Source organism: Phocoena phocoena, chromosome 13 (genome assembly GCF_963924675.1).
Source record: "Phocoena phocoena chromosome 13, mPhoPho1.1, whole genome shotgun sequence".
NCBI classification, from domain to species: domain Eukaryota; kingdom Metazoa; phylum Chordata; class Mammalia; order Artiodactyla; family Phocoenidae; genus Phocoena; species Phocoena phocoena.
Window position 1 is genome coordinate 68,623,847 of NC_089231.1, and position 19,622 is coordinate 68,643,468.

Genomic DNA, 19,622 nt, shown 5'->3' on the forward strand with positions numbered 1-19,622 from the left:
CTAATGTTCCTAATACTAACTTATTTCACACATCCTCATGTTGGTTCCTTTGAAAATAAAGGGAGTAAGGAGGATACAAACAAGGCTTACTGTTCTTTATTTTCCCGATGTCCCATTACCTGGCTTCTTCCTGGAAAAGCGTTTCAAGAACTTTCAGAAGTAGAGAGTAAACAAACAAGGGAGGTTTTAATCTGTGAAAGAAACATGCAGATTCTGCCTTTCTCAGGAAGGCCACTGCCTGAAGCTTGAAGCAGATCCACTAATTCAGTAACTTTACTCCCTGATTGATTTCCAACCAGCGGTTCCGGCTTTTGAACCAGGATGTGCAAACAAGAAGAACACTTACTCTAAGGGAGGTTTCGAGGCCTCTGGATTTCGTCAGCTGCCCACTCTCCCAGGAGAGCAGGTGGGACCAGTCAAGCCAGCGGCCAAGGCCAGAAAGTAAGCTGAACGTTTCAAGGTCTACGAGGCCTCTTCCTTTTGAGTTTTTAATTTCAGTGGGATACACGTAAGAAATGCCAAGGAGGAAACAGGTTGATTCATGGTTGCCAAACCAAGTGGGGTGCAGAGAAAAAAGAACAAGATGAAATGGAAAAGGTCAGCTACCTCATTGTACAAAGTGAGGCGAGCTGCAGGGGATGGGGGGCACAGCCTCCGGTCCTAGGACCCCGGGTTCCCACCGGGTTCCTGACCCCGAGAGGTAACCCGTCCCTGGGGCTCGGCAGAGACAGCACTGCCTGAGCTCAGACACCCAGAAGTCCCTTCTGACTCCTTTAAGGAGAGAAGCACAACAAGGAACCAGGGAGAGAGTGACTGGGCAGAATTTAAAGCCAAACAAGGGAAGGGTGGGGAGGATGGGAGGGGATCCTCTCTCTCTCTCTCTCTCTCTCACTCCTGCCTCCATTTTTAAAGAAAAGTTGTTGGTTAAAACAAAAATACCAAGGAAGTCTTGAAGGAGACTAAGGATGAGAGTAGGAAAGGGACAAAGGATATCCCAGGAGAGTTGAAATAAGTATACAGAAATCCGGAAGGATCTTCTTATCCACTTAGTCTCAGGAATAGTAGCAGGTGTCAAAGGTTGAATACATGTATGTTGTGTTAGTTTCAGGTCTTTTTTAGCCCCAGGTGAACCATTACTGCTTTCTTGAGATTCTAGCTCAGGGTCCAGGTGGCATCTAGCTCTAGCAGGGAGAAGTGGCAAGGGAAAAAGTAAAGCTAAATCCTATGCAAACTCCTACTCATCCTTCAAGGCTCTCACGAATATTGCCTCCTCTATGAGGCCTTCCCGGATGGCCCTACAGAGTTAGGTCCTCGCTCCTCGGTACCACTCCTAAGGGCTGGTTACAGTTATACTACCTTAGAATTACTTATTATCTTTCTCCTCTTCTAGATTCTGCTCCCCGAGAGAAGATAAAGGTGGCACAGCTTTCGGGATGAATGAATGACCCCAAATCAAGGTTTTCTGGCTGTGGTTCTGATCATGATGTTGGAAATATCAGTTTATTGCACGTGGACACATAAATTTAAAAAATCCTTGAATGCAAATGTTTGAGTACAGGCAAAGGGTGGAAATTTTCAGGAGAACCTCAAGTCAGTACAAACTGCTCTCTCTTGTCCTGGTTCCTGGAGGGGTGGGGGACATTTGCTGATCAAGAGTAGGGGAGTCCCTTTAGAAAACTGTTTTCAATTCCCCCCCACCAAATTTTTAAAGTGACACTTAGACAATCCATTTCCTGCAAGCCTGAACAAATTTGACTTTTCAAGACACTGATGAAACACCTCAATTGAGAAATGTTTATTCCCATTCAAAGCTGTACCCAGGGCCGCTATCTTCTCACCCCCTTTCTCTGTTCCAGAAGGTAAGAAAAAGTCAGACTCACAGGCCCTTTGCGTTATAAAGTCACCTGGTCACCTGGAAAGTGACTCTAGAGGACTCCTGTCCCCCAGTATGTATCTTTGGGATGTCGGAGAATCTGTGTTCGTTCCTTCAGTGGATGCACCTGTCCCTGGACAGTGCTGCCCTGGATGGGGGTCTAAGGCTGGTGGGTGGGCACTCTGGTCACCTGCACTTTGTTCCCGGGCACCAAAGAGGCCATTTGTGGGCAGGGGGAGTTCAAACAGGGGGTTGTCTCTGCTGCTGTCATCCTCCTTCAGATACCAAGTCAGGGCCTCCCAAGTGAAGTGAAGAGGCTCAGGCTGGGATGGGCTGCCTTTGCTCTGGAGCCTGGAACTAAATGCAAGAAACTCCTTCCTGTGTTGCAGGCACCCTGCTAGGTTGCTTTCATGCACACTCCTGTCTTTTCTAGTAAAACAAACAACAATGGAAAAAAAAACAACTCTTTTTTTTTAACATCTTTATTAGAGTATAATTGCTTTACAATGGTGTGTTAGTTTCTGCTGTATAACAAAATGAATCAGCTATACATATACATATATCCCCATATCTCCTCCCTCTTGCGTCTCCCTCCCCCCCCTCCCTATCCCACCCCTCTAGGGGGTCACAAAGCACCCAGCTGATCTCCCTGTGCTATGTGGCTGCTTCCCACTAGCTAGCTATTTTACATTTGGTAGTGTATATATGTCCATGCCACTCCCTCACTTCGTCCCAGCTTACACTTTCCCCTCCCTGTGTCCTCAAGTCCATTCTTTACGTCTACGTCTTTATTCCTGTCCTCTCCCTAGGCTCTTCAGAACCACTCAAAAAAAAAAAAAACTCTTGAAGAGGTTCATGGTTTATTCCAGGCCACCCAGCAGAGTCAAGCACTAACCTCCACCGTCCTGTTCAAGTTTAGTGGTCGGTCCCCCACCTCTGGCACAGACCATGACAAGGGCTTTTGGGAGCACGTTGTGGGTGCTAAGGACTATAATAAACTCTGTAATTCCAGAACTCTAGGCTGGAAATTACCACTCATTTCCAAACAGAAAACGATTGTTTTCAGTAGGAAACAACATTTCCTTTTTTAAATTGGAGATTCAACCTCTTCTTTCCCAGATCCTGCAGGCTGGCTCACCTGTTCTGTGAAGAGCAGCTCAAGTCCCCCACCCCCAGGGATGGTGTCATCCAGACCCTGCCCCGGAATCTCACCAGAGGTCAGGGGTCTGTGTACCCAGGAAATGTTTGCTGCCCTCTGCTGGGAATGGTGTCCTAGGTCACACTGACAGAGCTGGTCATCAGCAGCCCATGGCCAGGTCCAGTCCACCCAGGAATCAAGTGGGCATTTTGTTCTCTTGTTGGGGGAGGGAGCAGCTGGTGAAAACTCACCTGGTGTCCATTGCTATGACACATCTCCTGCTTCATGGACCCTGTCCCTGCTTGTGACCAGTGATCAAATTTTATACTCAGACATATTTTAAAGATTTGGACCCACCATTGTTCTACTTAACCTTCTGGGACCTGTCAAACTTCCTGGCTGCCAAACATCAAAAGACAGAAGAAAGGATGAGATTAATGGGAAACTAGGAAGATTGTGGGAATGGTACTCGGCATTAAGGTGGATGGCCCTCGGTAACAATAATTCTTTACATGCATGGTGTGCTTTCTCTGTGTCATGAACTGTGTTTAATATATTATCTTGGTCAACTCTTGATTCTCATTTTTCTGACAGGGAAACTGAGGCTCAGAGGGGTTAAGTAACTTATCCAAGGTTCCCTAACTAGTGCATGTTAGAGCCGAAAACCTGCCTGATGTCTATCCATCTGTGTCACAAGCCCAGGCTCCCAGCACCCAGGTTGTAAGGACTGTTCTTACAGTGTCTGGAAATGGAAGATGGATGGTCTCTGTCCCAGTATTCTCAGAGGCAACCATAATTCTACTCCTCCGCTCTCAAAGCTTTTCTCTTCTCGTATCTCCTTTAATCAACAAACCAGAGTTTCATCTATATTTTACCCAGCTGACTCTTGGAATCACATAAATCCTGGATGTTGTCATGAAAAAAGAAAAAGTTTATGAGACAACAGAATATGTACAGCTTGCTGTCTTTCCCCACAGGAATATCAGATGTACAAAGTCAGTATAAATAAAAGAGAGGTTTTTTTTTTTTAATGTTGAGAGTCCCTGGGCCATTCTCAGGAAATCTAGTCTCCTACAAGCCAGGTCATGAAAAACCTCACAGCATCACCTAAAGGCAAGGCCACCTCACCAGTGGGGGAGGGATTCAGTTGCTGTTATTTTGGAGTTAGAGCCTCAGGGTACCTATGTGTCTGGGAAGGTTGCACTTGAGTAAATCCAGCACTTCAAACAAATATCATTTACTGAAATTAGTCATGAAACATTTTGCAAAAATAGATGTTCCATACAGAAGCTAAGTAATCAAAACCAAGGCAGGATCCTGGAACGGAAAACAGACTTTAAGAGAGAAACTGTTGAAATCCAAATAAAGTCTAGAGTTTAGTTAATAGCACTGTGTCAGTGTTGGTTTCTGAGTTTTGACAAATGTACCGATGGTAGTGTAGGCTGATAACGTTAGGGGAAACTAGAACCAGGTTGGGGGTTGGTAGCATATGGGAATTCTCTGTACTGGCCTTGCAACTTTTCTGTCAATATAGAATTACACCAAAAAAAAAAAAGTTTATTAAAAAAAGTTCAAAGCCGGTGAACTGATGTTTATTCTCTTAATACTAATGGGGCCTACAGCACTTAAACTTCTTTCAAGTAAGATAAAACTTGCTTCTCTTGCCACCTCTGAACCTTGGTGTCAATAAAGGTACCGACAATGGAGAGTTTGTGCTTTCTTTAAGGAGACAAAATCAAATGTTGAGCCATTTACTGCTCTGGGTCAATGCCAAGTGCAAAAGAGAGCGTGCAATATCTTTTCACTTTTCAAACAAACCTTCTCCTTTTGTTGTTGTGCCCTTTTAGGCTCTGTTTAATCTACCGAGCAAATGAACTACAGCGTTTTGTGGAAGCCAAAGGAGTACTGAATTTCTTAGAACCCTAATACACACAAATGAACTTCAAGAAGTGTTGCAACTCTTCTCCAGAAAGGGATGGGCAGCCGCAGGATTGAAGGAAACATCTGCCAACACCACCAGGAGGATTTCCTGCCCACGCATTTGGCGTCTCAACGTTACTTAAACGGTTCAAAAACGTCTGCCTTTGAAAACAGTCATGAAATTAAAAGCACTAGAATCACTAGTCCTAGCAAACCAAAAGACTTCATCCATCTCTCGAGGGTACTGAATCCCTGTGCATCCAGGTCGGTTTCTTAGTTGTGACAAATGTACCATGGTCGTGTAAAAGGACAACATCAGGGGAAATCGGAACTGGGTGAGGGGTGTACATAGCACTTTTTGCAAGATTAAGATGCAACTTTGATTCCATTAAGGAAACAAAAATAGTATATATAGACCTTTGCTCGTTCCCCTATCGTTTAAGGGTTTTTCATTTCTCCTTGTGAGAGTATGAAAAGTTGTCTTACAATTTTTTTTAAAAAAATAAATTTATTTATTTATCTGTGATGGGTCTTCATTTCTGTGCGAGGGCTTTCTCTAGTTCCGGCGAGCGGGGACCACTCTTCATCGCGGTGCGCGGGCCTCTCACTGTCGCGGCCTCTCTTGTTGCGGAGCACAGGCTCCAGACGCACAGGCTCAGTAGCTGTGGCTCACGGGCCCAGTTGCTCCGCAGCATGTGGGATCTTCCCAGACCAGGGCTCGAACCTGGTCCCCTGCATTGGCAGAGCAGATTCTCAACCACTGCGCCACCAGGGAAGCCCTTGTCTTACAATTTTTGCTTTCCATTTCCATTTAACTTGTGTTTAGAACAATGAGCAATGTAGCGCTTTCCTGCTAGAATCTTGACTACAGCGTGGGAGCCTGTAAAATATGACACCAAGCAAAGGCGTGGGACATACGAGTCTTTAAGAGTGAGTGTCAAAATCATGGCATCAAGGAGCCAGGATTCCTGAAATCTGTTCCCATTCTTCTCCTGGACCATTTAAAAATCTATTTAGTAGATGAGCAGGGGGATTACAAAGATGAGCCAGATGCAGTCCCTGCCTTCAGGGAGCTCACAGTCTAATGTGGAGATCAAGACAGGTGGATTATACTGCCAAGTATCACAGGTGTGTTGCTGGAAGTCTGTGCAGGTGCACAGAAGGGTGATGTTTGACACAGTTTAGAGCAGTGGATCTCAGCTGGGGGAGGTCTTGGCTCTCAGGGATATTTGACAATGTCCAGAGACAGTTTTGGTTGTCATAACTGGGAAGAGTGGGGGGTGCTCCTGGCATCTTGTGAGTAGGACCTGGGGTGCTAGTAAAATTTACAATGCACAGGACAGCCCTCACCCCACAACAAAGAATTGTCCAGCCCCAAATGTCAGTAATGCTGAGGTTGAGAAACTATGGTGTAAACAGAGAGACGAAAAGGGCATTCCAGGAAAACAGTAGGACTGAAGTACGGGACAGATAGTTAAGCTGGAAAAGTAATCTACAGCCTTAAGATGATTATTTTGTCCCTTTGAACCTCAATTTTTCTGGCCACAAAATAGTGATGCTAATGCTAAGTGACCCATCTCTTTTCCTGGTGTCAGAAGAAAGTGCCACTGATAAAAATTATGTCCTTGGGATCCACCCACTTCCTGATGCCATACTTAAGCATACTAGTTCCTCAGCCATACTAGTAGCCTGTTCATGAGAAAAACAAAGACGGTATTTGGAGAATCTAACTTAGGGCAGTATGGTAAGTGCCTGTAAAAGTGAGGATTGTGTTGTATGGCATGTAATAAAAACCCAGCCACCATGATATTTCTAGTTGTCATGTAACTTGGGATCTGGAAGTGGGCAGTCTAGAGCTAGGTCAGGGCTAGATGGTCACTCCATGATGCCATCAGGAAGCCAGACTCCTCTGTCTTTCCCCTCTGACATCCTTAGCTTGTGGCTTCCTTCCTCATGCTTGCAAGTTGGCTGCTGAACTGTCGCAACCTTTTGAACTTTCATCAGCATTCCAGGCAAGAAGAAGCATTGCCTGGGGGAAAGGGGCAACAGGAAAAAGGTGAAAGGCATCCTAGTAGAGTCTTCTCCATTTAACAAGCTTTCCTGGAATTCTCTCTGCCTAGAACTTCCACTTATACATTGGCCTGAACTTTATTCCACAGCTACTCATAATTTCAAGGGAATCCGGAAGCTGAGTGTTTTCAGCTAGGCACCCCGAACAAACATTATTATTATTATTTTTAATAAGAAAGTAGAATAGACACCATGTAAGTAACTAGAAATATTGCCTTAGTGCTTTAAAATGAGCACATTCCAGGCTTTAGTAATAAGTCCAAGATAGACCAACCTTGTGTTGAATTCTGCTTTCAAGAAAATGGTATTATGTAGCAGTCTGTCAGAGTAATTTAAAAGATGTTCTGTCTTTTAAAGCATATTGCAGACAACCTAACAGTTTAATAATCATTTAAAAATATATTTATTGAATGTCTAATGTGTACTCAGCACTATTCTAAACACAAAGGAGTATAATGCTTGCTTCTGTTTCTAATGAGCTTTTCAAAATCCAGTTGGAAAAAAAACATAGCAACAGAAACAAATGAAAAGTTGGGTAATAATGAAAGAGTTAAATAACAATCTGTTATAGTAGTCTAAGAACGCCTTGTGTTGCTGGTGGAAATGTCGAATGATAAAACCACTTCGGGAAGCTGGCAGTTTCTAAAAATGTTGAACATACACCTACCTCGTGATCCCGCAGTTTCCCCAATGGGTATTGAATATTTACCCAAGAGAAATGAAAATACAAAGATTTTTTTCACACAAAGACTTGTACACAAGTGCTCACAGCAGCTGTATTCATAAAAGCTAAAACTTGGAAACAATTCCATTTCTAAACCCTGAAACACAAAGATCAATCTCACTCTGCAAGAGTAAAATGACATCAAATGTTGTGAATGTTTCACATGTTCCTGGTGGAGAGGAAAGTTCTCTGTGAGATCATATTTGTTAATTGTGCTATTCACATCTTTCCTGTCTGCTCTATTGGTTGATTCTGAGTGAGGTGTATTCGTCTCCCGCTGTGACTGTGGATCTGTCAATTTCACCATTTATTTTCAGTTTTTGTTTTATACATTTCAAAATTATGCTACTATGTTTATAAAATGCATGACTCATAACTTGTGCCTTTAATCAACATGAAACACCCTTCTTTGTGCTTTTTAAATGCTTTTGTTTTAAATTCTATTTTGTCTGATACAAATGTTGCTCCATATGCTTGTTTTCTACATACATTTGCCTGGTGAGCCATTTTCCATTCTTATGCTGTTTTGTTTTATGTGTATTTCCTATAAACAGCATATAGCTGGAATTTGGATTTTTCACTTAAACCAGAGCCTCCTTCTTTTACAAAGGGAATATAATCCATTCATATTTATTTTTGATTATTTATATATTTGGACGTGTTCCTACCATGTTATTTCATGTTTTCTACTTACCATGTTTCTTGTGTTTTCCTCTTTTCTTATATGTTTTGGAATGATTGTTGTTCTCTGTCTCTCACTGGCTCACTGGCTCACTTCTGTCCTCTGTTTCTCTCTCCAAATGGTTTGGTTCTATTCTTCTGCTACAATGGTCTTAAAACTTTTTTGTTCACATGGTCCCTAAGATAATGTAGTAAAACTAGATACCACATTTTAAATACACCCCACATTTTAAACATCTAAAATTTCTCATGATAAGCTTAAATATTCGTTGCAATGGATGTCATTTCTAATGCAGCTGGGAGTATTGACATTTTAAAGTAAAACTTTTGTATCACTCTTTTAGCTGTGTTCAATGGAATCGAAATACCACAGTTATTTGCCATCCATCATCACACATTTGGAAATGAGTCAAGGATTTGGCCAAGAATAGCTGGCTGGGGTGAGGAGGTTTGCATATTCTGGGGCCAAGGATTCAACCAGCCATTGCCAATAGATTAATTACATACATTTGTATACATGAGAATTTAATAGGCATCTGTTTCCTTATTGTCAGAGAACAGAGTTAAAATCATGAAAAGAGGGAAGTCTAGAACAAACCCTTTGGTGTTGAATTGGAGTTGGAGTTATTGGTGTGCACTCATGAGTTTTTAATATATAAGATAGATCGATATAAAAATAGGTATAGACATACAAACATCTATATATTTCTATATCTTTTTATGTGGGTATGTATACACATATATATACAAATATTATTTCCTAGTTTTATCCACTGAGACAACCTAGAAGCAGTGACACCCCAGTGTCAAAATAGGTATTATTAATAAGTACAAAAGCTACTAATTAACTTTAGGAGACAGCATCTTAACCAATTGGCAAAAGTTAATATCACTGGTTATGGGACAAATTGACATCTCCTGCCTCCTGATATCATGCACCAAGAAGAAAACAGCATCACTGTGTGGTATTCCTGCCCAAAACACATAAATCATGAGGTCACATCAGACAAACCCACACTGAGGGTCATTCTACAAAATAATTGACCCATACATTTCAAAAATGTCAACATCAGAAAAGACATGAGGCAGGCTTCCCTGGTGGCGTAGTGGTTAAGAATCCACCTGCCAATGCAGGGGACACGGGTTCAAGCCCTGGTCTGGGAAGATGCCACATGCTGCGGAGCAACTAAGCCCCGTGCGCCACAACTACTGAGCCTGTGCTCTAGAGCCCATGAGCCACAACTACTGAGCCCACGTGCCACAACTATTGAAGCCCGTGCACAGCAACAAAGACGCAACACAGCCAAAAATAAGTAAATAAATAAATAAATTTATTAAAAAAAAGAAAGAAAGAAAAGACATGAGGCCCCACCCTGCATGGAGCCTCTCCCAGCAGTGGCGGAACCCGACACCTCCAGCGTTCCGATGGCACGCTCTCTCGATGGCCCGCTACAAAGAGGTGAGTGTGTCTGGCTACAAGGAATTCACGCAGGTGGTGGAGCAGCACCGTTTTCGGAGTGGCAAGACCGTTTTCGCCTATTTTTCTGGTTTTAAGGACGCTGAAGGCAAAAGCTGATGCCCCGACTGCGTGCAGGCTGAACGAGTCGTACGAGAAGGGCTGAATCATGCTGGTGAAGGATGAGTGTTTATCTACTGCCAAGGAGGAGAAAAACCTTATTGGAAAGATGCAAATAATGACTTCAGGAAAAAGTTGGAATTAACTGCAGTGCCTACACTACTTAAGTATGGAACACCTCAAAAACTGGTAGAATCTGAGTGTCTTCAGGCCAACCTCGTGGGGATGTTGTTCTCTGAAGATTAAGATTTGGTGATGGCACTTGTGTCTTTATTTCCTGATTTGCTCTAGAATAAGAGAATCTGCATACTCGCTTTGAATTCATGTTAGCAATAAGTAAATAAATGATGATGAAAAAAAGAAAGACGTGAAAGGACTGAGGAACTGTTCCCAGTTGAAGGACACTAAAGAGCATGATAAACACCATATGCAATGCTTGATCTTGGAACAGATCCTGGACTTTAAAGGACAGTATTTGTGTACCTATTTATTTATTTATATTGAACTATTGTTGATTTACAACATTGTGTTAGTTTCAGGTGTACAGCAAAGTGATTTAGTTATATATATATATATATATATATATATATATATATATATATCCAGATTCTTTTCCCTTGTAGGTTATTACAAGATATTGAATATAGCTCCCTATGCTATACAGTAAATCCTTGTTGTCTATTTTATATATTGTAGTGTGCATCTGTTAATCCCATACTCCTAATTTATCCCTCCCCTGCCCTTCTCTTTGGTAACCTTAAGTTTGTTTTCTATGTCTGTGAGTCTGTTTCTGTTTTGTAAATAAATTCATTTGTATTATTTTTTAGATTCTGCATATATGTGATAGCATATAATATTTGTCTTTCTCTTACTTCACTTAATATAATATTCTCTATGTCCATCCATATTGCTACAAATGGCAATATTTCATTCTTTTTTATGGCTGAGTACTATTCCATTGTATATGTATATATATACCACATCTTTATCTATTCAAATGTCAGTGAACATTCAGGTTGCTTCCATGCCTTGGCTATTGTAAATAGTGCTGCTATGAACATCGGGGTGCATGTATCTTTTTGAATTAGAGTCTTCATCTTTTCCAAATATATGTCCAGGAGTTGGATTACAGAATCATATGGTAGCTCTATTTTTACTTTTTTAAGGAACCTCCACACTGTTCTTCATAGTGGCCGTAACAATTTAAAATCTCACCAACAGTGTAGGAGGGTTCCCTTAAAGGACATTATTAGAAGAATCAGAGAAATTTGAATGGAGTTTGGGGATTAGATAGTGATACTGTATCTCTACATATGCTAATTTCCTGATTTTGATGGTTGCACTGCCTCTATGAGAATATGCCTTGGTTTTAGGAAACACGTGCTGAAGTATTTAGGAGTAATGGGGCATCATAACTGAAACTTATTCATAAATAGTTCAGAAAAAAATTGTGAATATATATATAATATATGAGATACACGGTGACTATATATATATACATATATGAGATACACACACATACATACAGAGACTGATAAGGCAAACACAGTAAAAAGTTAACTGGTGAGTCTTAGCAAAAAGTCTGGGGCTTCCCTTGTGGCGCAGTGGTTGAGAGTCTGCCTGCCGATGCAGGGGACACGGGTTCGTGCCCCGGTCTGGGAGGATCCCACATGCCGCGGAGCGGCTGGGCCCGTGGGCCATGGCCGCTGAGCCTGCGCGTCCGGAGCTTGTGCTCCGCAACGGGAGAGACCGCAACAGTGAGAGGCCTGCGTACCGGAAAAAAAAAAAAAAAAGTCTGGGTGGGCTTCCCTGGTGGCAGTGGTTAAGAATCTACCTACCAATGCAGGGGACACATGTTCAAGCCCTGGTCCAGGAAGGTCCCACAGGCCACACAGCAACTAAGCCCGGGCGCCACAACTACTGAGCCCACATGCCACAACTACTGAAGCCTGCGTGCCTAGAGCCCGTGCTCCGCAACGAGAGAAGCCACCTCAATGACAAGCCCACGCACTGCAACGATGAGTAGCCCCTGCTCACCGCAACTAGAGAAAGCCCACGTGCAGCAACGAAGACCCAATGCAGCCAAAAAAAAAAAAAAAAAGTCTGGGTGAAGAGTCTGCCGGAACTCTTTGTACAATTCTTGCATCTTTTCTGTAAGTTTGAAATTATATCAAAATCAAAAGTTAAAAAAAAATCAACAAGCTCTTTATTAAGAACCAGAAAACTTCCCTTATTTCTCTTTCTTAAGTTATATTTCCATTCTACTTTCCTTACAGACTTTTATCTCAATGTAATATAGTTTTATGCTTAAAAGTCTACTATTGATTACCCAATAGGCTACCTTGCATAAAAATATACACATTTAAATATTTTAAAGCTTTTTCAAACCATAAAAAATTATTCTACATGGAGCTACCATAACAATTAAAATCAGTACAAATTTTACAAAGTTTATCAAAACAACAAATATTCCAAATTTTGATAATTATTAAACATAGAGAGTAAAATATTGGAAATGTATCTTTGCACCATGTATCAGTGGATTAATAATACTTATTGCTATAGTGAGGCAGGATTCAGCATTAATTTTATTCCTTTTTTTAATTAAAAAAAGTGCCCCAAAACATTGTTCGTATAACTAAATGGATGGGGAAGGAAGGCATTTTGTTATAACGATGTCCTTCAATTGTTTGAACATCTTTTAAGTTAGAAGCCAAGTCACATAATGACCTATTATTAAAAATTATTGTATTCCAGTCCCAGCTGACAACTCAATCTTATCTTCCATCAATTTTGTTGAAAACAAGGAATTAGAACCAATGGAGTTGGAAAGGGATTGATACTCAGTGATGAGGGTCATTTCCTTTTTCAATCTCATCACCAATAGCTTGACTGGTCTATTTGTTCGAAGCCCCAGAGATTTTTCTACCTCAGGGCAGTGCACCTTGGGAAGATTAAGCGTGAGTGATGTGAGTGAAGAGTGCTAGAATGGAGACTGTGAAAAAGACAGGTAGGAAAAAGAATCAATAGCCACCTGTGGTCAGTGGCTACCATATTAGAGATCAGTTCTCGAATTTTAGTTTCAGATTGCTACTGGGTTTGGTGTAGTTCTTTTACTTATTTAGACTTAATGTTCTACTGTTTCTTGCATTTCACAAAGACTAAGAACTTTGTATTTTATACATTTTATAGCTCTTATCACAAGTGCCTAGTAACTGTTTTAAAATATTACTGGCATCTGATGCAAGAATTATCAAAGAAGTGTTACAGAGAGGATATAAAACTGTTCAAAGGTTTGGACACGAGTGTTCACGATTCCACAGACAGCAATCTGCACTGGGTCCAATTACTGTTTTTCAGTATGATTTAACATGTTTATCAAAAAGATGAAAGCCTTGAAAACAAAGCTGGGGGAGTCAATTTCAACATTCCATTTCTACCCAATTAACCAAGACTAAAATGCAATCCACTGGCTTTTTCTCCTCTGCCCCAGCATCTTGTACCTTCTCCTTATGGTTACTCATTTACACCATGATGGACTAATAGAGGCCTCATGCATTTTCTTTTTATGTCTAAGTGATTTAAATTTCTTCTAGTTTCCCTGAGATTTCTTACACAGTGCCAGACATTCTTTTGGCATTCACAAATATTAACTTAAAGACTGCATGACAATTACATGACTTTTCTCAGAACCTCTTACAGCTTTCCAAGGTCCTTTAACAGGAACGAGTAGGTCTCAACCAGAAGGTATTCTGAAGAATTCTCCCCAAAGGTCCCAGGGCCAGTAGTGAGTCTCTCACCCCTGCAGGCACTTTAGGACCCAGCTAGCTCAAGGCTGATGGGAGTTAAAAAGGAGGCAGGCTGTTTTGTCCTGGTCTCTGATTAGCCCCCACCTCTTTCCCAGTCCACAGAAGCAGCCTGTGTTCAGGATGGCCTGAGCTGGGCCAGCTCAGTTTAAACAAAGTCATTGATTTACTCTGCCAATTTGGAGAAGAAAATACTAGGAGGCTCACAGTCCAGTCCTGGGAATGACGTAAACTATGCCCTTGAAAGGGCCTATATATTGAAAGACTGAATTGCTTTCATTCATTCCTTCTTCCCATACTGTTTTCTCCCCACCAAAATATAATTGAAGAGCTAACCTGACTTAGTAACACCGAAGAATTACCTGGAAGGGTTCTATCTTTTCACTTTTTGCATATCTTCCAACCACCAGCTACGAGATTTACTCATCTCTGCATCCCTAGAACCTAGAGCAGTGCTGAGCATTGAGGAAGCAGTAACTACTTATTAAAGAACGTATTGCTTTGTAATTCTAGGGAACTTAACATTTTGTAATTTGCTTCAAAAAAGTGAAAATGCCTGTGTGGGATGTTTCCCTCGGGTTTCTCCATTTTAATATTCCTGTGTCTAAACTGGTCCCTAGCTACCGTTCGGAGGCCCCTCTTTCACAAGTCCCCCTTCCTCCCACCCCGCCCCTTTGCGCCGCAACACGCGGGCAAGAGCCCTGAACCTCCCCTCATGTCTTATACATGCCATTTTTTCATTTCATAATAATAATAATGTACGCTCATAGCAGAAAGTTTAGAGATGCAAAGAAAAATGAAATTACACGTATTCCCGCCACTCTGAGAGAACACCACGTAAGGTTTATTAAGCATTCACTATGAGTTAAACCTAGTTTTAAAACGCGCGATCTCATTCCCTAAAGACTTATTTCACGGAATTTCTTTGCAGGCTTTTTTCTAACCCAAGCCCCGATTCGCGCTGGTCTTTCGATTTTCTGCTCAGCTCCGGGCCCTAAGTGGTGCACAAGATACAATTCTGTCAGGGGCGGGTAAAAATCTGTTAGTCTCCGTAAAAATTGGTCTGGAAATCTCTCAGTTTGGAATTAAACTCTGCGTCAGCCTAGGGGAGAAATTCCATTTATTGAGGAAACTCCGCCTGGCTCCGGACCCTTCCTCACGAGCACGGGGCTTCCCTAGACCCGGCCCTCCCGTGCCCCACAGCCTCCCAGGGCCGAGCTACGCCTACCGGTCACCCCGGCGAAAAATGCCCTGCACAGCGGCCGCCACGCTGGACGCCCTGGCCCCACCCCCTCCGGATTGGCCAGACCAATGGGAGCCAAGATAGGCCTGCGTCACTCGGCGCTGGCCAATCGCGGAGGGCCACGATCGTTGAAAGGCTGGGCGCGGCGGAACAGGCCCGCTGGGCGGCGGGGACGCGTACTCGCGTAGACACGCTCCGGCTATGGTGGTGGTGGCAGCCGCACAGAGCCCGGCCGCCGGGGCACCCAAAGTTCTGCTTCTGTCCGGCCAGCCCGCCGCCGCCGCCGCCGCCGCCGCCGGAGCCCCGGTCGGCCGGGCTCTGCCGGTCATGGTGCCGGGCCAGCGAGGGGCCAGCCCGGAGGCGGCGAGCGGGGGGCCGCCCCAGGCGCGCAAACGACAGCGCCTCACGCACCTGAGCCCCGAGGAGAAGGCACTGCGGAGGTGGGCGAGGGTCGAGGCGCGGACCCGGAGGGCGAGGGCCTGGGGTCTGGGACCGAATTCGAAGGCTGGGACCGAATTCGAAGGCGAGACAGGGACCTGGGGCCGCGCTGACCGTCCGCAGCGCTCAGGCGTTGGTGGCCGGGCCAGTCCGGTGCCAGCGTGGCGCGGGGCGGGGCAGGAAGTCTGGACTAGCAGATCCACCGCGCTGGGTGGAGTCCAGAGCTGCGCAGGCCTTTTTTATTTACTTCTTTTCTATCTCATTAGAGATAACCAGAGCTGGGTATCAGGGTACCTGGGTTCCAGGCCCTCTAGCTGTGACCACAAACCCGTGGTCAGCTTTTCTGAACTTGGGCTGTGACATGAAGCCAATTGGTTAACCTACTTTTTTTGGAGGCGCACGGAACGGAAATGTCAGCTGTTGAAGGGGGCTGGGAGCGCTGTAAGGCTCACTAGTCAAACTCAGCCTCTGCATCCTTAAAATGGTATCTGCTTCATCAGGCTGCTGGGGAGATTGAGAAATGCCTAGTACTTCTCCGTAAATGTTAGTTCTCTTATGATCATTGTGCTTTTTGTGATTTATGAAGTGCCTCCTGGAGTAGACACGGTCCTAGGCTTTCAGCACCAGGGCGAAAGTCGCATCAGCCTCTCCCTCTTTTGAGTTGGGTTTAGGGAGGGAGGGTTTATGTTCTAGCGCGATTGCAGCCTTTACTAGATTTAATCAGTCCAGGTTGGATCCTGTTTGAGGGGATTGGAGTCAGGAAGCAACGGGGGAGTAGAAAGGGGAGGAGGAAATATCTTATGATGCAAGGTGAATAATATTTGTGTCCAGCTTTTGTGCTGTGGCCAGGGATGAGACGGAGGTGGATGACTCAGTATGGGGGAGAGTAAAGTAGATCTTCAAGCTAGATCCACAGAAGGCTGATATTTTTTTTTTTTTTGGTTTTGTTTTCTTGAGGGGAGGAGCCTGAAGTGTATTTTACCATTAGTCTACCTTATTCTGTAAATTAAAATGAAAGCACCAGGTGGCCAAGTTTTCAAATAAAGATATAAATAAGGTTTGAGATGACTCAGTGTGGTATATCTCTTTCTGTTCTCAGGAAACTGAAAAACAGAGTAGCCGCTCAGACTGCCAGAGACCGAAAGAAAGCTCGAATGAGTGAGCTGGAGCAACAAGTGGTAGATTTGGAAGAAGAGGTAAAAATACTTAAGGCCAAACTCGTATCTTTTATCCATTGTATATCTTTCCCTTGGTTAATGGTTGCTTCATCTCCTTTAGAATACAATTGGACATATAATTAAAAGTTAAACTTTTAGTTAATCTAAGTTAGGGTAGATAGGTAGTTGGTTAAGTGGTGAAGCTTGATGAGAGCAGAAATGATTGACCCTCTTGGCATTTGGTGCTAGCTCTATCTCAAAGCTGGTGAATTACAACAATGTTTTATCAGTACTAAAAAATTAGTAAAAGCAGATAGGTAATCATTGCTTAAACTTGAGACCTTTTCTGGCTTATCCAAAAGTCCACTAAAGGTTCCCTTCCCCTTCTAGGGTCTACTTGTTACCTAAACTTAAATTGTTGCCAGTTACACATCTTGAATACATAAGCATTATTTGTGGTGTTCTTTTTTTTTTTAACATGTTGATTTTACAGTCCACCACTACCACTTTTATTATTACCCACCAGTTCAAGATAGGATTTTTTTAAACGTCATATCTAAATTAAAGCCACAAGTCACTCTTTGTTGAAGTCTCTATTAGTAGTTGGGGGCATCGTGTTATATGTGACCCCGTGAGATGGCACTTCCTAAATAGCTTTTTTTTTGTAATTACAACCTTGCCTTCTAATACCCACTGTGAACAACTTCGTAAGCATAGAGTTTTCCAAAAGACCCGGGAGAAGGAAAGGAAACCTACTGTAGTGAAACGCTGTCAGGTGGATTCTTAAGTGAAAGAATTAGATGTCTTAATAGCCTCTTCTGAACTTTCTTCCAGAACCAAAAACTTTTGCTAGAAAATCAGCTTTTACGAGAGAAAACTCATGGCCTCATAGTTGAGAACCAGGAATTGAGACAGCGCTTGGGGATGGATGCCCTAGTGACTGAAGAGGAGGCAGAGACCAAAGTAAGTCATGTCCTTTATTTGGTGCCATATGTGAGAAATGGTTTTAAGTGACATGACCTCTTTCTTTAATGATACTTATTCATTTTTCAAGAGTGTAGTGAATAGTACTAAGTCCTAATAATTAAAATAAGTTACATGACTCTCCAAGAGCAAGTACTAACAAATGCCAGTAGTCGACAAGATATATCTACCATGCCAACATTAAGGAGAACCAGGATAAGAGAGCCAGTCAAACCTGACTTTGAATGCTACTGAAATTATAGTGGTTCTTTGATGAATATGATTGAGAAGAGAAGGGATTCATTGTGATAGTGACACCTTTCTGATAGAAGAGTGATGTATGGGTTTTAATTTACGAATCATGGCAAATTCAGTGATAATACTTAAGTGGTCTAAGGTTGACAGTAGGGCAGTTCTACTCAGAAGATAATGTTCAGGACAAACTTTTTAAAAAATTACTATCCAAAAAGATTCTGGGCTGAAATTCACTATAGAACTTTATTACTAGGAACGTTATTCTTATTGAGAATATAAGTAAGATATTATTTAAGAATATTGGTCCTGAAAAAAAAAAAAAAAGGAATATTGGTCCTGCCTGAATCTTTGCTTGGGGAAGAAAAATGTTTCATTGTACAGAAAATCACAATGAAGTTAGTCTTACCTTCCTTTTCTTATCTCTTCTTGAGGAGGGCTCGAGAAAATGGAAATAACAAAGGTTTAAGGGAAATGTTTCAGCTCTAAAGAATAGTTTTCTAGCTTTCTTGAAAGTCAAGAATCACAGCTTCCTGGCAAGTATTTCCCTGGGGACTCTCAGGTGTTGGAGCTGTTCATTCACTTTGGTCTTTCCTTCCAGGGGAATGGAGTGAGGCCGGTGGCCGGGTCTGCTGAGTCCGCAGCACTCAGACTACGTGCACCTCTGCAGCAGGTGCAGGCCCAGTTGTCACCCCTCCAGAACATCTCCCCATGGATTCTGACGGTGTTGACTCTTCAGACTCTGAGGTAGGGCTTATTCAGGTTTACTAAAGAGGTGTATAACTATTTAATTCCATTTGTTTGATGCCTGACATTCCTAACCAGACATATGAGGGCAGAGAAGGTAGTTTCGGTTGAGTTGGAGGTGAACATTAACTACCTTCCTATTTCCAGGTGGTTTAGGACATGGAGTGGAGTATAGATAAATGGGTCTGGTGGGTCCTGGAGGTCATCCTATAGCCTAATGATTAATTTACATTTTGGAACCTAGCACTAAGGTAGATTCTCAGTGCATTCTAATAGTTGAACTCCATTTAATTTTCCTTTTACAGTCTGATATCCTGTTGGGCATTTTGTTCAACTTGGACCCAGTTATGTTCTTCAGATGTCCCTCTCCAGAGTCTGCCAGCCTGGAGCAGCTCCCAGAAGTCGACCCAGAAGGACCCAGTTCCTTACCCACACCCCCCTCTCCATCCCTGGGGACGTCATCAGCCAAGCTGGAAGCCATTAATGAACTGATTCGTTTTGACCACATATATACAAAGCCCCTAGTCTTAGAGATACCCTCTGAGACAGAGAGCCAAGCTAATGTGGTAGTGAAAATTGAGGAAGCACCTTCCAGTCCCTCAGAGAAAGATCACCCTGAATTCACTGTCTCAGTGAAGGAAGAACTTGTAGAAGATGACTTCATTCCAGAGCTGGGTATCTCAGATCTGCTTTCAACCAGCCACTGCCTGAAGCCATCTTCCTACCTACTGGATGCTTATAGTGACTGTAGCTATGAGGGTTCCCCTTCTCCCTTGAGTGACATGTCCTCTCTGCTTGGTGTAGACCATTCCTGGGAGGACACTTTTGCCAGTGAACTCTTTCCCCAGCTGATTAGTGTCTAAGGAGTGATCCAATACTGATGCCCTTTTCTTGACTATTACACTGCTGGAAGATATAGCACAGAAGCCTGTGCTTCATTCAAAAAGCCAAAGTAGAGGGTGTATGGTCCTAGAGAATTCCTCTATAAAGTATTTGTTCAAACCTCATAGGTCACCCCAAGCATTGTCTTTTGA

At 42.8% G+C, this 19,622-nt stretch overlaps 1 protein-coding gene and 1 pseudogene across 1 annotated transcript; both read left to right on the forward strand.

The window, feature by feature from the left end:
* The first annotated feature begins 9,847 nt into the window (after window positions 1-9,847).
* LOC136133294 (thioredoxin domain-containing protein 17 pseudogene) lies at window positions 9,848-10,228 on the forward strand (annotated as a pseudogene).
* Window positions 10,229-15,232: 5,004 nt separating this feature from the next.
* On the forward strand, window positions 15,233-19,451 carry XBP1 (X-box binding protein 1). Its single transcript, XM_065889847.1, is given in 6 exon segments — window positions 15,233-15,471; window positions 16,569-16,665; window positions 17,461-17,589; window positions 18,443-18,478; window positions 18,481-18,588; window positions 18,894-19,451. Coding segments are annotated over 6 exon segments (1,167 nt in total).
* The last annotated feature ends 171 nt before the right edge of the window (window positions 19,452-19,622 follow it).